At 35.9% G+C, this 15,062-nt stretch overlaps 2 protein-coding genes across 4 annotated transcripts; both read left to right on the forward strand.

The window, feature by feature from the left end:
• Positions 1-7,076: 7,076 nt before the first annotated feature.
• LOC144560122 (zinc finger BED domain-containing protein RICESLEEPER 2-like) lies at positions 7,077-8,259 on the forward strand. Of its 3 annotated transcripts, none has more exons than XM_078309279.1 (3): positions 7,077-7,605; positions 7,750-7,917; positions 7,999-8,259. In XM_078309279.1, exons 1-3 carry the CDS (start codon positions 7,233-7,235, stop codon positions 8,046-8,048), a joined length of 591 nt encoding a protein of 196 aa, XP_078165405.1. In that variant the 5' UTR covers positions 7,077-7,232; the 3' UTR covers positions 8,049-8,259. The 3 variants fall into 3 exon arrangements, with proteins under 3 accessions (XP_078165405.1, XP_078165404.1, XP_078165403.1); XM_078309278.1 differs by having other exon boundaries at positions 7,086-7,917; positions 7,999-8,083; positions 8,156-8,259; XM_078309277.1 differs by having other exon boundaries at positions 7,086-7,917.
• A 2,258-nt stretch (positions 8,260-10,517) lies between these two features.
• LOC144560123 (uncharacterized) lies at positions 10,518-14,322 on the forward strand. The gene is made up of 5 exons (XM_078309281.1): positions 10,518-10,772; positions 11,188-11,530; positions 11,695-11,966; positions 13,109-13,311; positions 13,686-14,322. Exons 1-5 carry the CDS (start codon positions 10,598-10,600, stop codon positions 14,130-14,132), a joined length of 1,440 nt encoding a protein of 479 aa, XP_078165407.1. The 5' UTR covers positions 10,518-10,597; the 3' UTR covers positions 14,133-14,322.
• Positions 14,323-15,062: the final 740 nt, after the last annotated feature.

Raw genomic sequence — 15,062 nt, forward strand, 5'->3', positions numbered from 1 at the left:
TTCCTCTAAGATAAAAATGGGTCATGAATAATTTCTAGAAGACTAGCTAGGGCAATCTCTTTCAATAGTTTCACAAACAGGGAAAAGAGTTTTTAGGTAAAGCGGGTAAGAGCACTAGGTATTATACTATGAGTTCAATTCTTTGCTTAGGTAGGCCGCTGGGAGTTGCTTAGGGCTTGTGACTTGGGATATATAGTTTTTTTGTTTTAAGCCGAAAGCACTGTAGTAGTAGTTGTATTATACTAATCTTCTCAACTACTATTGTCTGTTGAAGACGGTGGTGTGATCAGGGGTGCTCAAATGGTTCGATTTGTTTGGTTTTCAACCGAATAAAAAAAATTCAGTTTTAATGGATCATTCGGTTTAATTTTTGAATTATTTCAGTTTAAATGGATCAGTTCGGTTTAGATTTTTATTTTATGATTTAGACATAATTAAACATTATTTGATGATATAAAATTATTTATTTATTTTTATTATTGTTTGCATCTTTACCCTTCACAGCTCGGCGTACAATACACTTCCCAGTAATGTAGAGAATCGTATTGTAAAACCGTACAGTAATACTGATTAGGGGTGTTCATTGGGTCCGGTTTAATTGGTTTTGGACCGAACCGAATTAGTTTGATTTAAACGGTTTAGTTATTTTGGTTTATTGGATCAATTTGATTGGCTTTTCAAAACCGAATAATAAGTTTGGTTCGGTTCAGTTTTAAAAATTCTAAAACCAAATATACTGAACTGACCGAAGTTTTTTTTCTCTTAATACCTGCGACAAGTTATTACCCTAGCCCAATCCAATCCCCTGCGATGTTTCACTTAATACCTATGGACTATGGTCTCCCCAAGTCCGATCTCCTTCCATAAGTCATAACCCTAGACGCTAGTAGACGACACCCTAGCCTAGGGGTGGCAACGAGCTGTTAAAGAGTGAGCTAGGCCACACTCGTACTTGGCTTGTTAGTGTATCAAGCTGAGTGAGCGAGTTTAGATTTTAGGTCCCGAGCTAAAACTCTTGCTCAAGACCGACTCGTGGCTTGTCTGAGCGAGCCGAGCTAGCTTGTTATTAGCTTGACAGATTCATAAATTTGTATATTATTTTTCTACTATATATTCAATTTCCGTAGCACATCTTATTAATTATGACTAAAATAAAATGACATTTATATGACTAATTATTGAGCAATACTCTCTTAATTCAAGTGCAACAAAGCAAATCACCTACAATAAATTAAGTTTGCAACAATTACATACCAAAATACCAAATTCATACAAAAACTCATAAATAAACCATGCATACGTACAAAATCAAACAAACTCATACAAATTAACTTGGTGCTAATTAAATCGCACATAGTCCATCCAAACAAATCAGTATAACATCCATAGTATCCCCAGAATGTCGACTTGCATCATGTGTTGTGGACTTGTGGCTGTCAATTTTTTTTAAAAAAAAGTACAAATATAGCGGTTTAGTACAAATATAGCATCAGGTATGAATTTTATTCCACCAAACGTGGATAGAAATGTGGTTTAGTACAAATATAGCATCAGGTTAGAACTAAATTAAGCCAAGTCATTATAAATGTTAGAACTCTGTTGTAGCATCCATAGTACAAATGTGGACCAAAAAAAAGTATAACTCACTTGAACAACCATCTTAATATGTTTATAATATGCGATTCATCTTAATCACCAAAAAGAACAACTATAATTGTCAGTATTAAAAGTGTAGAACTCACTTGTAAGATTCAAGAGCAATTAATGTTAAGGTTTGGAAATTGAACTTCCAAATTCTCCTCTGCCTTTGAAGCTTGCTGAAATTAAAAAAAATCAATATGTTAAACATTCAATATATTAGTAGAAGCTAAACCAGAAACAAAAATAAAAAATGTAGAACTCACTTCTAAAGTATGCAATTCGGCCATTATGCCCGCCCTTATCCAATCACCCCCACAAACTAAAATCTCAACCATATCCTTCGTAAGGGAACTTCGATAATCATCTAAAACGCGACCACCAGCACTAAAGGCCGACTCGGATGCACCTGTTGAGATTGGAATGCAAAGAATATCTCTTGCTAGTTTGCTTAAAATGGGGTATCTTCCTACATTCACCTGCCACCATTTTAAAATATTGAAAGGTACCTTATCTCTATGCTTAAAAATGGCCTATGTTAGATAGTCTTCTAGATCTGAGTTTGATTGATTTTCATTCCAAGTGGATTCGACAAAGCGCCACATATCATTATCCTCATCAATGGCAGCAACAGTTGGTGCAGCTGAAGCATCGGAACCTATCAAGAATATATATATGTGAGCATAGACAACACTAAACAATGCAAAATTAGCATTAAAAAAAGTTTTAAAGAATATACCCGGTTGAGAGACCACATGCTGCTTTGCATAGATGTCATATAGAATTCGCATCTGGTCCAACACACTGTTCATACGCGAATCAACCTCAATATTAGGGTACAACTTATGATAACAAAACTTAATCGAGAGAGTCTTCAACCTTGGATCGAGAATGACAGCCACTGCCATTAGCACATTAACATCCCCCCAATATTTCTCGAACTTTTCGTACATAGCCATGCTCATCCCTCGTGTGAAACCATCCTCATCATGGTAGGCATCACAAATTGCCTTTTTAACATTAAGCATCTCCGCCAAAAACAAATTTGATGTGGGATAAGATGTACCCGAAAAAACCTTTGTGACCCCACTAAAAACCTCAAGTAATTTACATACTTTTTCTACCTCATCCCATTGAGAGTTCATGAGAAGCCACTCGTTAAAATTAGTATCCCGTTGGGCATAGACACTGAAGGCTTTTTTGTAATAAATGGCTGATTGAAGCATTCGGTGTGTTGAATTCCACCTTGTTTTGACATCGGTGCACAAAGACCGATGGGTGGATACACCTAACTGCTTTGCTCTCTCCTTAAACCTTAGAAGCCGACCCGGTGACTTCCTAAGATATTTTACCCCTTCTCTAATTTTAAAGACACCTTTCTCAATCTTAATAAGCCCATCTTGAACAACTAAGTTTAAGATGTGAGCACAACGTCTAATATGGAAAAAGAACCCTTTAAAATGCAACTTATTTCGTGCATCAAAATCTAACTTCAAAATTAGGGCTGCCTTATCATTGTTAGTAGCATTGTCTAAAGTTATAGTTCCTACCTTATCCCCAATACCCCATTTCCCTAGAGATTCAACAATTGCATTAGCTATTACTTCACCACTATGAGGCGGTGCCAATTTGTTAAAGCTAATTATTCGCTTTTGCAAATTCCAGTCCTTATCTATGTAATGTGTTGTTATATACATATAACTGATGGTTTGATTGGACGTCCAACAATCACTAGTAAGTGATATCCTATCAATATTTTGCAAAACCTTTTTAATAATGCCTTTCTCATTCTCAAACACTTTGATATACTCTTTTTAATAGTGTTTCTAGTCACTGTTTGATAAAACGGATTGCAATACTTCAAGAATATGTTCATGCGAAGGTATTCGACAAACATGAATGGCAACTCATGACAAATTATGGCCTTAGCTAGTAATTTCCTACTCTTTGTATGATCATACTTCCCATAATCTACAATGCCCGTGTCCTCCCCCTCTTTTACTGATGTGAGTACAGATTCATGATAAGGTAACAAACCAGAAGATGTACCTTTAAATCTCTTAATTCTGCCACAATCCTTCACATGACGGATCATTGTAGAGGTTGTTCCACCCTCTAATACTTTGTACTTCTTTTTGCAACATTGGCACTCGGCCTTATCAACCTCGTTAACTTTAATTATCTTGAAAAACTCCCACACTTCAGAAGTTTTTTTTTCCTTTTTGCACCTTTTTCACCAGTCCCATCAACACCATCTGTACTGGACTGTGATGCGGATGCATGTCCGCTAGCCGTGCTATTTGCACTTTCTGGCCTTGCTGGATCACTAGTGGTGGGTGTAGTACCATCTGATAATGTTTGCAACATTCTGAAAAAAATGCACAAATATCAGTCCAAAGCTCACACACTATTGTTAAATTACAGCTCTAATTCTAAATTACAGTTCTAAATTACATCATAAAATGCAGATTAAAAATTACAACTCTAAATTAGACACTATCAAGTTTGAATACAATTGGTTAAGACTAAAGTATAAATTTCAGAACTAACTTAAAAGATAAAAAAATCATTAGTTTCAGAAATGCACTAACCTGGCTGTGGGACAAACAAGAGCTGATGTCCGAGGGATCACTTGAAAAAATAACCAAAAATAAAATTTCAGAAAATAACTATAAACTTTAAAGTCATTAATTTTTGTAACTAGAGAAGAATCTTACATATTTAAGGCACCTGATCAGATGTCCGAGGGATCACAGAAAAAAATAACCAAAAACAAAATTTCAGAAAAAAACTTTAAACTTTAAATTGTAATTTGGCAAGAATCTTACATATTTAAGGGTGCCGCACGGTCTGCACAGAGATGGAGTCATGAAGATGGAATTACGACTTGTGAAGATGGAGCCACGAAAAAGGTCTCTAACTCTCCTGCAGAGTCATGGAGATTGGAGGTTTTGAAGGATTTTGGTGGAGGAAAGGAGGAGAGCGATGGGGGAGGGCCGGAGGGATTTGAGGATTTGAGAAGGGTTGGAGGTGCCGCACTAGAGAGTAGAGATAGATAGAGAGTGAGGCTCTGATAATTTGAGAGTAGAATGGCCAAACGCCCAAACCTAAACCTAAAATGAACGAACGGATCTGATCATCCGATTAAAAAAACATATGGCGGTATAGTTACTACGGTATATTCGCTTAGCTCGTTAAGGAGCCGAGCTAGCTCGGGCCGAGTTGGGCTTCACTCGAACTCATCAATTCTGGTCTGAGTATCTGGTGAGCGAGCTTATTTTGGCTCGGTCCACTAACGAACGAGCCATTACCGATCGAGTCGCACACTAGCCGTGAGCTTTTTTGCCAGTCCTACACTAGCCGCACAACACTCGACAACCTATTCCTCTCCCACGCTTGTACAGTACGCCACGTGAAACTTGACCCTGTCCTCTCTGGTGTAGTCGCACACGCGGCAGCAGCACCGACCCCTCTCTCACGGTTTCACCGACCCCTATCAAATCACTGCAATGTCCTTTACTTCTCTCTCGCACGCTTCTTCAACTGCTTAATCTTTCTTATTAGATAACTTTTCATCTCTCTCTTTACTCTCTCTCAATCTCTGAGTTTTATTGCAGAAACTTGAAACTGATAATTTTTGAGTTTTTTTCTCCTTTTGCTTTGCTCTTTTAGTATTAGCAAGAATTCAAATTAGATTTAAAATTCTTTACTCTTTAGTCTCTTATCTCTATTATGGCTTATGAGATTATTCTTATAAAATAAAAAAGATAGGTTTTATCAATTAATTAGGAGCTATGTATTTGTGACTTTCTTTTTTCTGACAGAGTTGTAGTGACTTGAATATTTGTGACTTTTTCTGATAGAGTATTTGTGACTTGAATATATTAATTTACATAGTCAGTTTATGCTTGATTATTTGCGACTTGGTTTATGCTCAATTACATAGTTAGTTTATGCTTGATCATTTATATAGTCAGTTTATGCTTGAATATTTGTGACTTTTTCTGACTTGGTTATTTGTGACTTCATTTAAACATATTCATCACATAGTCAGTTTGTGCTTGAATCTTAAATTGAATTGACTTAATTTGCTAGTCAGTGGTCAGTGTATGCTTGAATTTTTTAAGGTAGTGTATGCTTTGTGAACTTTGTCGGTATATGATTTTAAGTTAGTGTATGATTTGTTGGTTAGTGTATGATTTTTCTCTTTTATTTATCTTCAATATTGCTTCTCATATATTGTTTGTTTTTTTGATAGATGTCTGAACAAGGAACTCAAGCTGAACAAGGGACTCAAGCTGTCGAAATTGAGAGTTCTAAATGCAAAAGGAAGAGGAAATTGATAGAACCAAGGTCTCAGGTATGGACATAATTCACCAAGTTTAAGGATAAAAAGGGTAATGAAAAGGCTAGATGTAATTTTTGTGGAAAAAAATTCTGTGCTGATACAAATAGAAATGGTACAACAAATTTGAAAGCTCACATGAAAACATGTAAGGGAAAAGAAGAAAAAAAAAACAAGTACTTATATCATTTGATCAAGGGGTTGGTGAAAATACAGGTACAATAAGTAGTTGGAGGTTTGATACATATGTTATCAGAAAATGGATTTCTTGTATGATCATCTTAGATTAACTTCCTTTCTCCTTTGTTGAAGGAGAGGGGTTTAAAAAATTTGTGTCAACAGCTTGCCCTAGATTTCGCACACCGAGCCGATCCACCATTACTAGGGACTGTATTGATGTTTACATAAATGAGGGAACCAAATTGAAAACCTACTTCAGATTGAACCATCAAAGAGTGTCTTACCTTAGATACATGAACCTCTTTGCAAAAAATAAACGACATGTGTCTCACGGCTCACTTTATCGATAGTGATTGGAAACTGAATAAATTTTTTTTGAATTTGTCCCGTTTTGGGTCATAGTGGTAAAGAAATTAGAATGTCTGTAGAGAAGTGCTTATTTGAGTGGAGAATTGATAAGGTTTTTACCGTTACCGTTGATAATGCAAGTTCAAATGATCTTGCAATTGATTATTTAAAAAAAATCACCAATTGGTGTACCGGTGTCTTAAATGGGAAGCACCTACACATAAGGTGTATTGCTCATATCATTAATTTGGTGGTTCAAAATGTTTGAAAGAAATGTTTGATTCGGTTGCTGAAATTCGAACTGTTGTAAAATATGTGAAACAGTCTCCAAAATAGTTACATAAATTCAAAGAATGTGTGATAATGGAAAAGATTGATAGTAAGGCATTGTTATGTTTAGATGTTCCCACTAGATAGAACTCTACATATCTAATGTTGGATGTAGCTCTAAAGTTTCATCAAGTATTTGAAACTTATGCGAAGCAAGATCCTAATTTTATTTGTGATTTTGCTAATGAGGGTGAGAAGATAGGGCAAAATGGAAGAGGTATACCTACCGAATCAGATTGAAAAAATGCTGAAAAAATACCAGTTTTTCTAAAACATTTTTTATATTTTAACTAATTAAGTTTCTAGATCATTTGATGTGAGTGCCAATGTTTTCTTTTGTGAAATTACTAATGTTGAGTGCTTGTTACAAAGTTTGAGAGGGAGTAATGATATGGAATTAATGGCAATGGCTGAAAGAATGGTTGAAAAATACAACAAGTATTGGGGTAATATTGAGAAAGCTAATTCTTTGATCTATGTTGCGGATATTCTTGATTCTCGACACAAATTAAAATACACGGTATTTGCTATCGAGGAATTATATGGCAAAGATAAAAGTGAGAAAATGATAAAGAAAGCCAAAGATGACTTAGAGATGTTGTTTGATGAGTATAATAGGTTATATGGCTCACCATTAAATAACAATGGAAGCAATAATAACATTACAACAGAACTGAATCTCGGTAAAGAGGATGCACAAACACAAGTGGTGAATTTGAGGTTTAAGAAGCACAAATATGAAACAAATGCCGGAGAGAGCAAGAGTGAGTTGGAGAAATATCTTAAAGATAATCTAGAAAATGATGTATCAGATTTTGATCTTTTGAGATGGTGGAAGCTAAATGCTCCAAGATTTCCTATCTTGTCACACATGGCACGTGATGTTCTTGCTCTTCCAGTTTCAACAGTGGCTTCTGAGTCAACTTTTAGTACAAGTGGTCGCATACTTGATGCATTTAGGAGTTCGTTGACTCCAAAAATTGCACAAGCTCTCATATGTACTCAAGATTGGCTTCGTTCAACATTTCCAGTTGGTGTTGAAGAAAATTTAGAGATGCTTGATCAGCTTGAAGAAGGTAATTAAAATCATCTATTTACTAATCAATTTAGAGATACTCTCATATATACTAATTCTTTTTCTGTATTTGTGTTTTCAGAATTTTCCAAAATTGGATTGGAGAATGTAGCAGCTCCAACTAATAATTAGAATTTTCTGAATTTAGACTTGCTTTTGGTTTGTAAGTCTATATTTTTGTGCTAAAACTGAAATTAGCAAGGTGTGATATGAAGTTTAGACTTGCTTTTGGTTTGTAGTAATCTATATTTCTGTGCTAAAACTCAAATTAGCTAGGTGTGATATGAAGTTAGACTATGGTGTGATTTGATTATGATGTGATCTGATTATGCTTCACCAACAATTAGGTATGATATAATGAAGCATGATATGCTCCACATCTCACTCACAGGTGTATACACTTTTCCTTTACTTTGTAATTTATTATTTATAAAATTGTACATATGATGAATACTAACCAAGTTTTTAACTCTGCATATGTCATATTGGACATAGCCGGTCTCAAGCCCAGAAAAAAGAGGAGGATTTACGTAAAAAACTTGAAAATATTGATTTCTTCTTATATTTAATTACTCACAGATTTTTAGTTTTTAATTCACTTGTTCTTTTCAATTGTATGTTGATGAAATGCTTCGTGCATATAACCTTTTTAGGGTTTTTGGTACCATGCTGGTACAAGGTACAATGAATAGCTTGTTCAAGTTCGTATCTGATCAGAATGACTCATTGGCATGGTTTAAGGCATTAGTAATAAGTCAATTGCTTTAGAAAATATTGCTTTGATACCCTTTTAGCCGTTTACCTGACCTGTACCGTATTCGATAAAGCGGATATGAGTAAGATTTTTTTGTTCGTTAGCTTATTAGGTATGGATATGGGTAATGATTTTTTTTCGTTAGCTAAATGGGTAAGGGTACGGGTAAATGTTATTTCGTACCCATTACCCTATAGGGTAATTATATAAAATATAATAATATGATGATGTTTGAGCAATAATTAGTGAGTACTTTTGTTATTTAGTATATTCTTTTTGTTGTAAGAAAAATATTAAATTTATTATTTTTATTTGTTTATCTTGTTCTTTAATTAAAATAATAAAATTTGTTGGAATATATATTTTTGTTTTTGAATTCTCTTATTTTATAAAAAAAAAATACAATTTAGTTGAAATTGATTGCACATTTATTTTTATTTTTTATTAGTAATATTATTGCATATGTGAGAAATAAATGAGTTTTGATGTTCTATTTGTAAAATATAATAAAACTAATTATTATAATAGTATTATTCATTATTTACCCGCTACCGTTTCGTTATCCGATAATTTTAACGGGTAAGGATAGGGTAGGGTAAGGTCGAATGTAAGGGTAAAGTATGAGTAAAGTCATTTTTAGTGGATATAGGTATAAAAATGCTTCCACTCTATCCGTATCATACCCATTGACACCCCTATGCTAATTGCTGGTACTGGCAATTTCTTCAACATATGGTCATTGATTTATACTATGTTTGGATAATATATGGTATGTATTATGATTAGATAAGATATGTTGGCTATGCAACATTTTTGTTATGCTAGTTAACTTGATATATATTTTTATTCGGTTCTGTAATATATGGTATGTACTAAGGTCAATTTCTTAAAAAACAATAAGCCAATTATTTAGAAAAATATGTATGTATATATATATATCTACTTCGTTTGAACTAAACTAACTGAACAAATCGAAATAAAACTATGGTTCGGTTCAGTTTGATTGACCGGTTAAAACGATTTGGTTCGGTTATGTTTTTGAAACTGAAATAAAACTATGGTTTGCTTAGTTCGAACCGAACCAATGAATACCCTAAATTGAAATGAACACCCCTAAATTACTGATCACAATCAAATAATCGGCTCACGCGAAAAATGTGGGAGCTGGTCTCCTCATAAATTGTTCGGATCTCGTTGTATCATCACAAACAATCTTGACCTTTCAATTTTTATCGGATTGTCTAGTAAACCCCGTTTCTGTACCTGCAGCTATGCCCCGACCCGTTAAGCTGGATTGGAACCGTTCGATCTAATATACAGTCCGTATCTGATACCCGCCAGGACGGTCAATGATATTCGTACTACCCGTGAGGAGCCGAATCCAGGGGTGGGAATCTGCTGCGATTCCAATTTCAACCCTTCATTTATTAAAGTGTGAGAATCTTAAAAAGAGATAGTTTTTATGCACGAATCTCAAAAAATATAAACGGCTGAGATTAGAATCGCAGGAACCCTGCGATCCTGTAGGATCGCAGCAGATTTATTTCCCGAATCCAGTAAATAAAAATCGAATGTAGTCGAAATCCTCTAAAGTAAATCAAATTTTGAGTTTAGATCCTATCGTACGATCAGAATGCACGTCCATCTGATACCCGCCAGGACGGTCACTGATATTCGTACTACCCGTGAGGAGCCGAATCCAGTAAATGGAAATCGAATAAAGTCGGAATCCTCTAAAGTAAATCAAATTTTGAGTTTAGATCCTATCTAAACTTATAATTTGAGTTACGTGATATAAATCCCTCAGTTCTAAGTTCTAACTGATGTCAGACGGAGAGAAATAACCTCCAACACTTGCCAAGGCAGCATCACCTTCAGTTGAGATCAGTTCCCAATTTCCCATCTAGAGAGAAAGACAGAGAGAGAGATGAAAGGCATAGAAGGGGGGAGGTTCGTGGTGACAGGAGGGATGGGCTACGTTGGAGCGACACTGTGCCTCGAGCTCGTACGCCGGGGGGCAGCCGAGGTGCGGTCCTTCGACCTCCGACGGTCCTCGTCGTGGGCTTCAATTCTCCTCGACGCCGGCGTCAGATGCATCCATGGTACGTGCCTTGTTTTGTTCTCTCGCTTCTCTTATTTCAAAGGTGTATGCGTTGGTTCTATTTCTTGACCTGGAGTTGAGTTGATCAACACGGTTCATTTATAATTAACATTTTTCTCGAATGCCTCTGAGAACATGGCTAGGTTCACAGCAATTACACACACAGTGGTGACAGTAATAGGATTTAAGAAAGATATAATCTTGTATTGATTTTGTGTATTTGAGTACAATAACATGACTAGCTTATGTATTTGTTGCATTACTAGTCTAGTTCTCTAATTTGGGTCCTTTCTTGCACAAAATGTATTGTCACTTTTCATATTCTTAATTGTCCCCTTGAATATTCCAAAACAAAACAAGCTAAATTGGGATCTAAATTGAGACCTCACTGTTTCTAGATTTCCAATTCTGGACAGGTGATGTGATCAGCAAGGACAATGTCGAGAGAGCCTTTAGTGGTGTCGACTGTGTGTTCCACCTGGCTTCATTTGGTATGTCAGGGAAGGAAATGGTACAGACTAGGCGGGTTGAAAATGTTAACATAAAAGGCACATGCAATGTATTGGATGCATGCCATGAGGCAGGTGTCAAGATGCTTGTCTATGTTAGCACATACAATGTGGTTTTTGGTGGTCAGAAGATTGTAAATGGTGATGAATCGATGGATTACTTCCCAATTGATGCTCATGTTGACCCGTATGGACGTACCAAGTCTGTTGCTGAGCAGTTGGTACTGAAGAACAATGGCCGGCCATCCAAGTAAAAGTTTCATTTGTCTTATCTATTTTCACCTTTTAGCATTTGTCATGGTAGGAGTGAAACTGTTATGTGATGTATTTTATTTTCTTTTGGAATTTGTTATTCTTTCATAATACTGTTCCGTGATTTATTTTCTTTTCTTTTGGAAAAAAAATCCTTTGTAGGAGTGAAACTGAGTCATGCCTCTACACATGTGCAATTCGACCAGGGGCAATATATGGCCCAGGTGAGGAGAGGCATCTTCCAAGAATACTCTCTCTTGCTAAAGTAGGCCTGTTGCTCTTTAAAATTGGAGATGAAAGTATCAAGACAGACTGGGTGTATGTCGAAAACCTAGTGCATGCAATAATTTTGGCAGGTACCGGGCTCTCAGATGAGATGCCTGGTAAGGAGGGTAAGCCCATAGCTGCTGGCGAGGCATATTTCATTTCTGATGGTAATGATATGTTGCCTTCACTTCCTTTTACATATTATTTGGTTTGAAATACTATGCACAATTTCAAATAATATGTTATCTTGTGTGTGGTTTGCTTGCTTCAAGTCTCATGTTCTTGGGTATTAAGTGAGGTTTGAGGATGCCTACGGGCACTTTCTCTCAAAAAAAAAGTGAGGTTTGAGGTGAGAGAGATGCTTTGGTGAGTAAGTCGTTTTTGGTATCCGGTTATTTAGGAGACGTGTTTTTGCAGTTAGTATTTTATTTGTAATATGAATAATTTCCATTCATCTTTTATTCATTTGAAACGGGGAAGTACTAGCTTACAAAGCCCTTGAGAAATTGTGTTTTTTAGGGGTCTTGAAAATAGAAGAGTTCCCTTTTTACCAAAATTGAGTTCTCCCAAATCAGGTCGAGGTCAATTTCTGGTAAGGTTATCTTGGCCATTGGTAGTTGGTACTGTCTGCCATGAAAAGCTGATTTTATATTGGGTTGCATTCTGGGTCAGGTCAGGTTGACAGTTTTGATCTTATTAGTGTTTAAACCAGATTGTTGTGTATTTGAGAGTTTTCTAATTAACCTAACCCTATACTAATAGATTGCCGCAAGCACCAAGCGTATCAGTATCGTATTTAGGGTTTTGAACAACAGAAAACAAATAAGAGTTTTCATGCATTGTTCTTCATCTCTAAGATCTTCTTAACCTCCCAAAGGTTGATTTGAGCGAGATTATTCATGTCCTGCTCGCAATTAGGAAAAAAAATAAGGTAGTAACCCTATCTTGAAAGGAAAACTAAGTAAAATGCATGAAAATTAGGAAAATTGGAGTAGTTTTTAGGTCAACCGTGATTCAAATAGTGTAAGTTTACTGCTTATTACAAACCATGCTGATTGTATTGCATTATTTTCAGGTCTAGTTGGGGTTAGTTCGGATTGGGTTTTAGATTTTTATATGTCAGATTCGATTTAGGTCAGACAATTTTGGGTTCTGCTGAGTTTTATGCCATGAAAGTTTAGTCAATTGAGATGGTTTGTGACATTGTGGTACACAATGCATAACAAACCTTAATCGTATTTTGGCAAAAAGTTTTGTGTGCTTGCTTTATTTATGAGATGCATCTTTTTTTTTTTTTTTTTTTTTGCAGGTCTGCCTGTTAATACATTTGAATTTCTTATTCATCCTCTGCTTGAAAGTTTGGAGTATCACGTTCCCAAAATAACATTGGGGGTCCCTCTTTTGCTTTTTATTTCACGTATTTTCTTGTTCATATACACCACCGTTTTGTCACCATTTCTTCATCTACGATGTGTCCCTCAGCCTCTGCTTCTTCCAGCCGAAGTGTACAAGGTCAGTTAAGTAAATTGCATACTGTTCATTGTTTTTTCTTTCTTTTTGTTCTGAAGACAGTAAGATTCTCTCATTGCAGAGCTGTAGAAAGATTGCAATTTTATTGATGTTTGCCGATTCCTGCCCCTTTTGATTTGCAAAAATGCACAGAGACATGCCTGTTAACTTGCATGTTTCCTAAGAACTAATATCATTCAATTAATTCGGTTTTCAATTTTTCTTTCATTTGGTGGGCTAAATCTGAAACACCAGTCAAAGCCATGATATAATACCTGTTCAAAGCCGGCTTGTCAGTATCATGGGCGGGTACACCTTGACTAATATTTGAAAAATAAAACAGTCGTGAGTATATTACATATTTAATCTTCGAACAGGTTGGCATCACACACCATTTCTCAATCCAGAAAGCAAGAAAAGAACTAGGCTACACGCCTCTAGTCTCTCCTCAAGACGGCCTAGCCGTGACAATCTCATACTGGCGAGACCGGAAGATGAGAGAACTAGATGGGCCTAACATTTTTGTGTGGATTGCCATAATTCTTGGCATGCTCGCTACCTTTGCGGTGGCATTTTTACCTCCTGTGGGGCCCATAAAGCCTCTCCTAGCGCTCGGCCTATTCATTTTTCGGTCGGTGCTGGCATTGAAGATTCTGTTTGTAGTGGCAGTGGGGTTGCATTTGGGGGAAGGCGCATATGCGTGGTTTCTTGCAAGAAAGGTGGATCCGGCAAATGCCAGTGGGTGGTTCTGGCAAACGGTTATGATTGGGTTCCCCTCTCTTAGGCTTTTGCTTAAGAGATCTAGGAATGCATTTGTTTCATGAGAGGGGTTTTTTTTTTTTTTTTCATTTTGTTTTTCTTATGGCGAGGAGACACTTGTCATTGGTTTGATATTGATTTTACTATTAGCTAAAATGGTACAGTTCTGTCATTTCAGTTAATAATCTTCAGAACTGTAAAGAAAAGAAAAAAGTAGGCATAAGCCTAGCCATTGCACAATTGTTTAATAAAATGTTAGCCCTCTTATTGGCCAAAATGCATGTGAAAAATTGTAAAAACCTGATTGTATCATCCTTGTTTACTCCAAATGCAGTTCTTGCAACAGCTGATCCATGCAGTACCAAGATTGTGCCGCAATTACTGACGTCCGGAAAAAAATATGCTAAAAAAATAATAATAATAATAAATAAGTAAAGTAAAATTTTGCGTCCCAGCACAAGTACTTTGAAGGTGGAATGCTGAAATTTCTTCTAGATTTATCATGTTTAAGCTTCACTTTGTTTCTAGAAAAATACTATTCATGCAATTGACTGTTCCTTTGAATGTTACCAGGCTCATGATGGCCCAACAGAAAATATGTATCACGTGGAAATATACTTTTCACCAAGGTGCATACATTCAATCATTTTCTTAATCTTCGAAGTTGCTTAAGGCCATGTTTAGTTGTGGAGTAAGAGGTGGAGTAAACTCCTTACTCTACGTTTAAGGAGTTAAACGAGGAGTAACATAGGCGGTTTAAGATGGAGTAAAATTTAAGCTAAATCGGAGTAACTTACACCACCTAAAGAGGTGGTTTAATTTACTCCATCAAACATAATTAACTTATTCCGGTTTAGCTTGAAGTAAGAAATTTAATCCGGTTTAACTTTACTCCACAACCAAACATGACCTAAGGCTCTATTCAGCAGACGAAGAAGAGAAGAAATGAGAATGAAATTGTAAAATTTTTGAACTGATTTTTACTGCAGCCGAAC

Source organism: Carex rostrata, chromosome 10 (genome assembly GCF_964058835.1).
Source record: "Carex rostrata chromosome 10, lpCarRost1.2, whole genome shotgun sequence".
NCBI classification, from domain to species: domain Eukaryota; kingdom Viridiplantae; phylum Streptophyta; class Magnoliopsida; order Poales; family Cyperaceae; genus Carex; species Carex rostrata.

Coding starts and splice junctions, on each gene's coding strand:
- LOC144560122 (XM_078309277.1), top strand. CDS start 7,233: ATGGAATTAATGGCAATGGCTGAAAGAATGGTTGAAAAATACAACAAG. Junction 7,918..7,998: donor GCTTGATCAGCTTGAAGAAG/GTAATTAAAATC, acceptor TTGTGTTTTCAG/AATTTTCCAAAATTGGATTG.
- LOC144560123 (XM_078309281.1), top strand. CDS start 10,598: ATGAAAGGCATAGAAGGGGGGAGGTTCGTGGTGACAGGAGGGATGGGC. Junction 11,531..11,694: donor AACAATGGCCGGCCATCCAA/GTAAAAGTTTCA, acceptor AATCCTTTGTAG/GAGTGAAACTGAGTCATGCC. Junction 13,312..13,685: donor TTCCAGCCGAAGTGTACAAG/GTCAGTTAAGTA, acceptor ATCTTCGAACAG/GTTGGCATCACACACCATTT.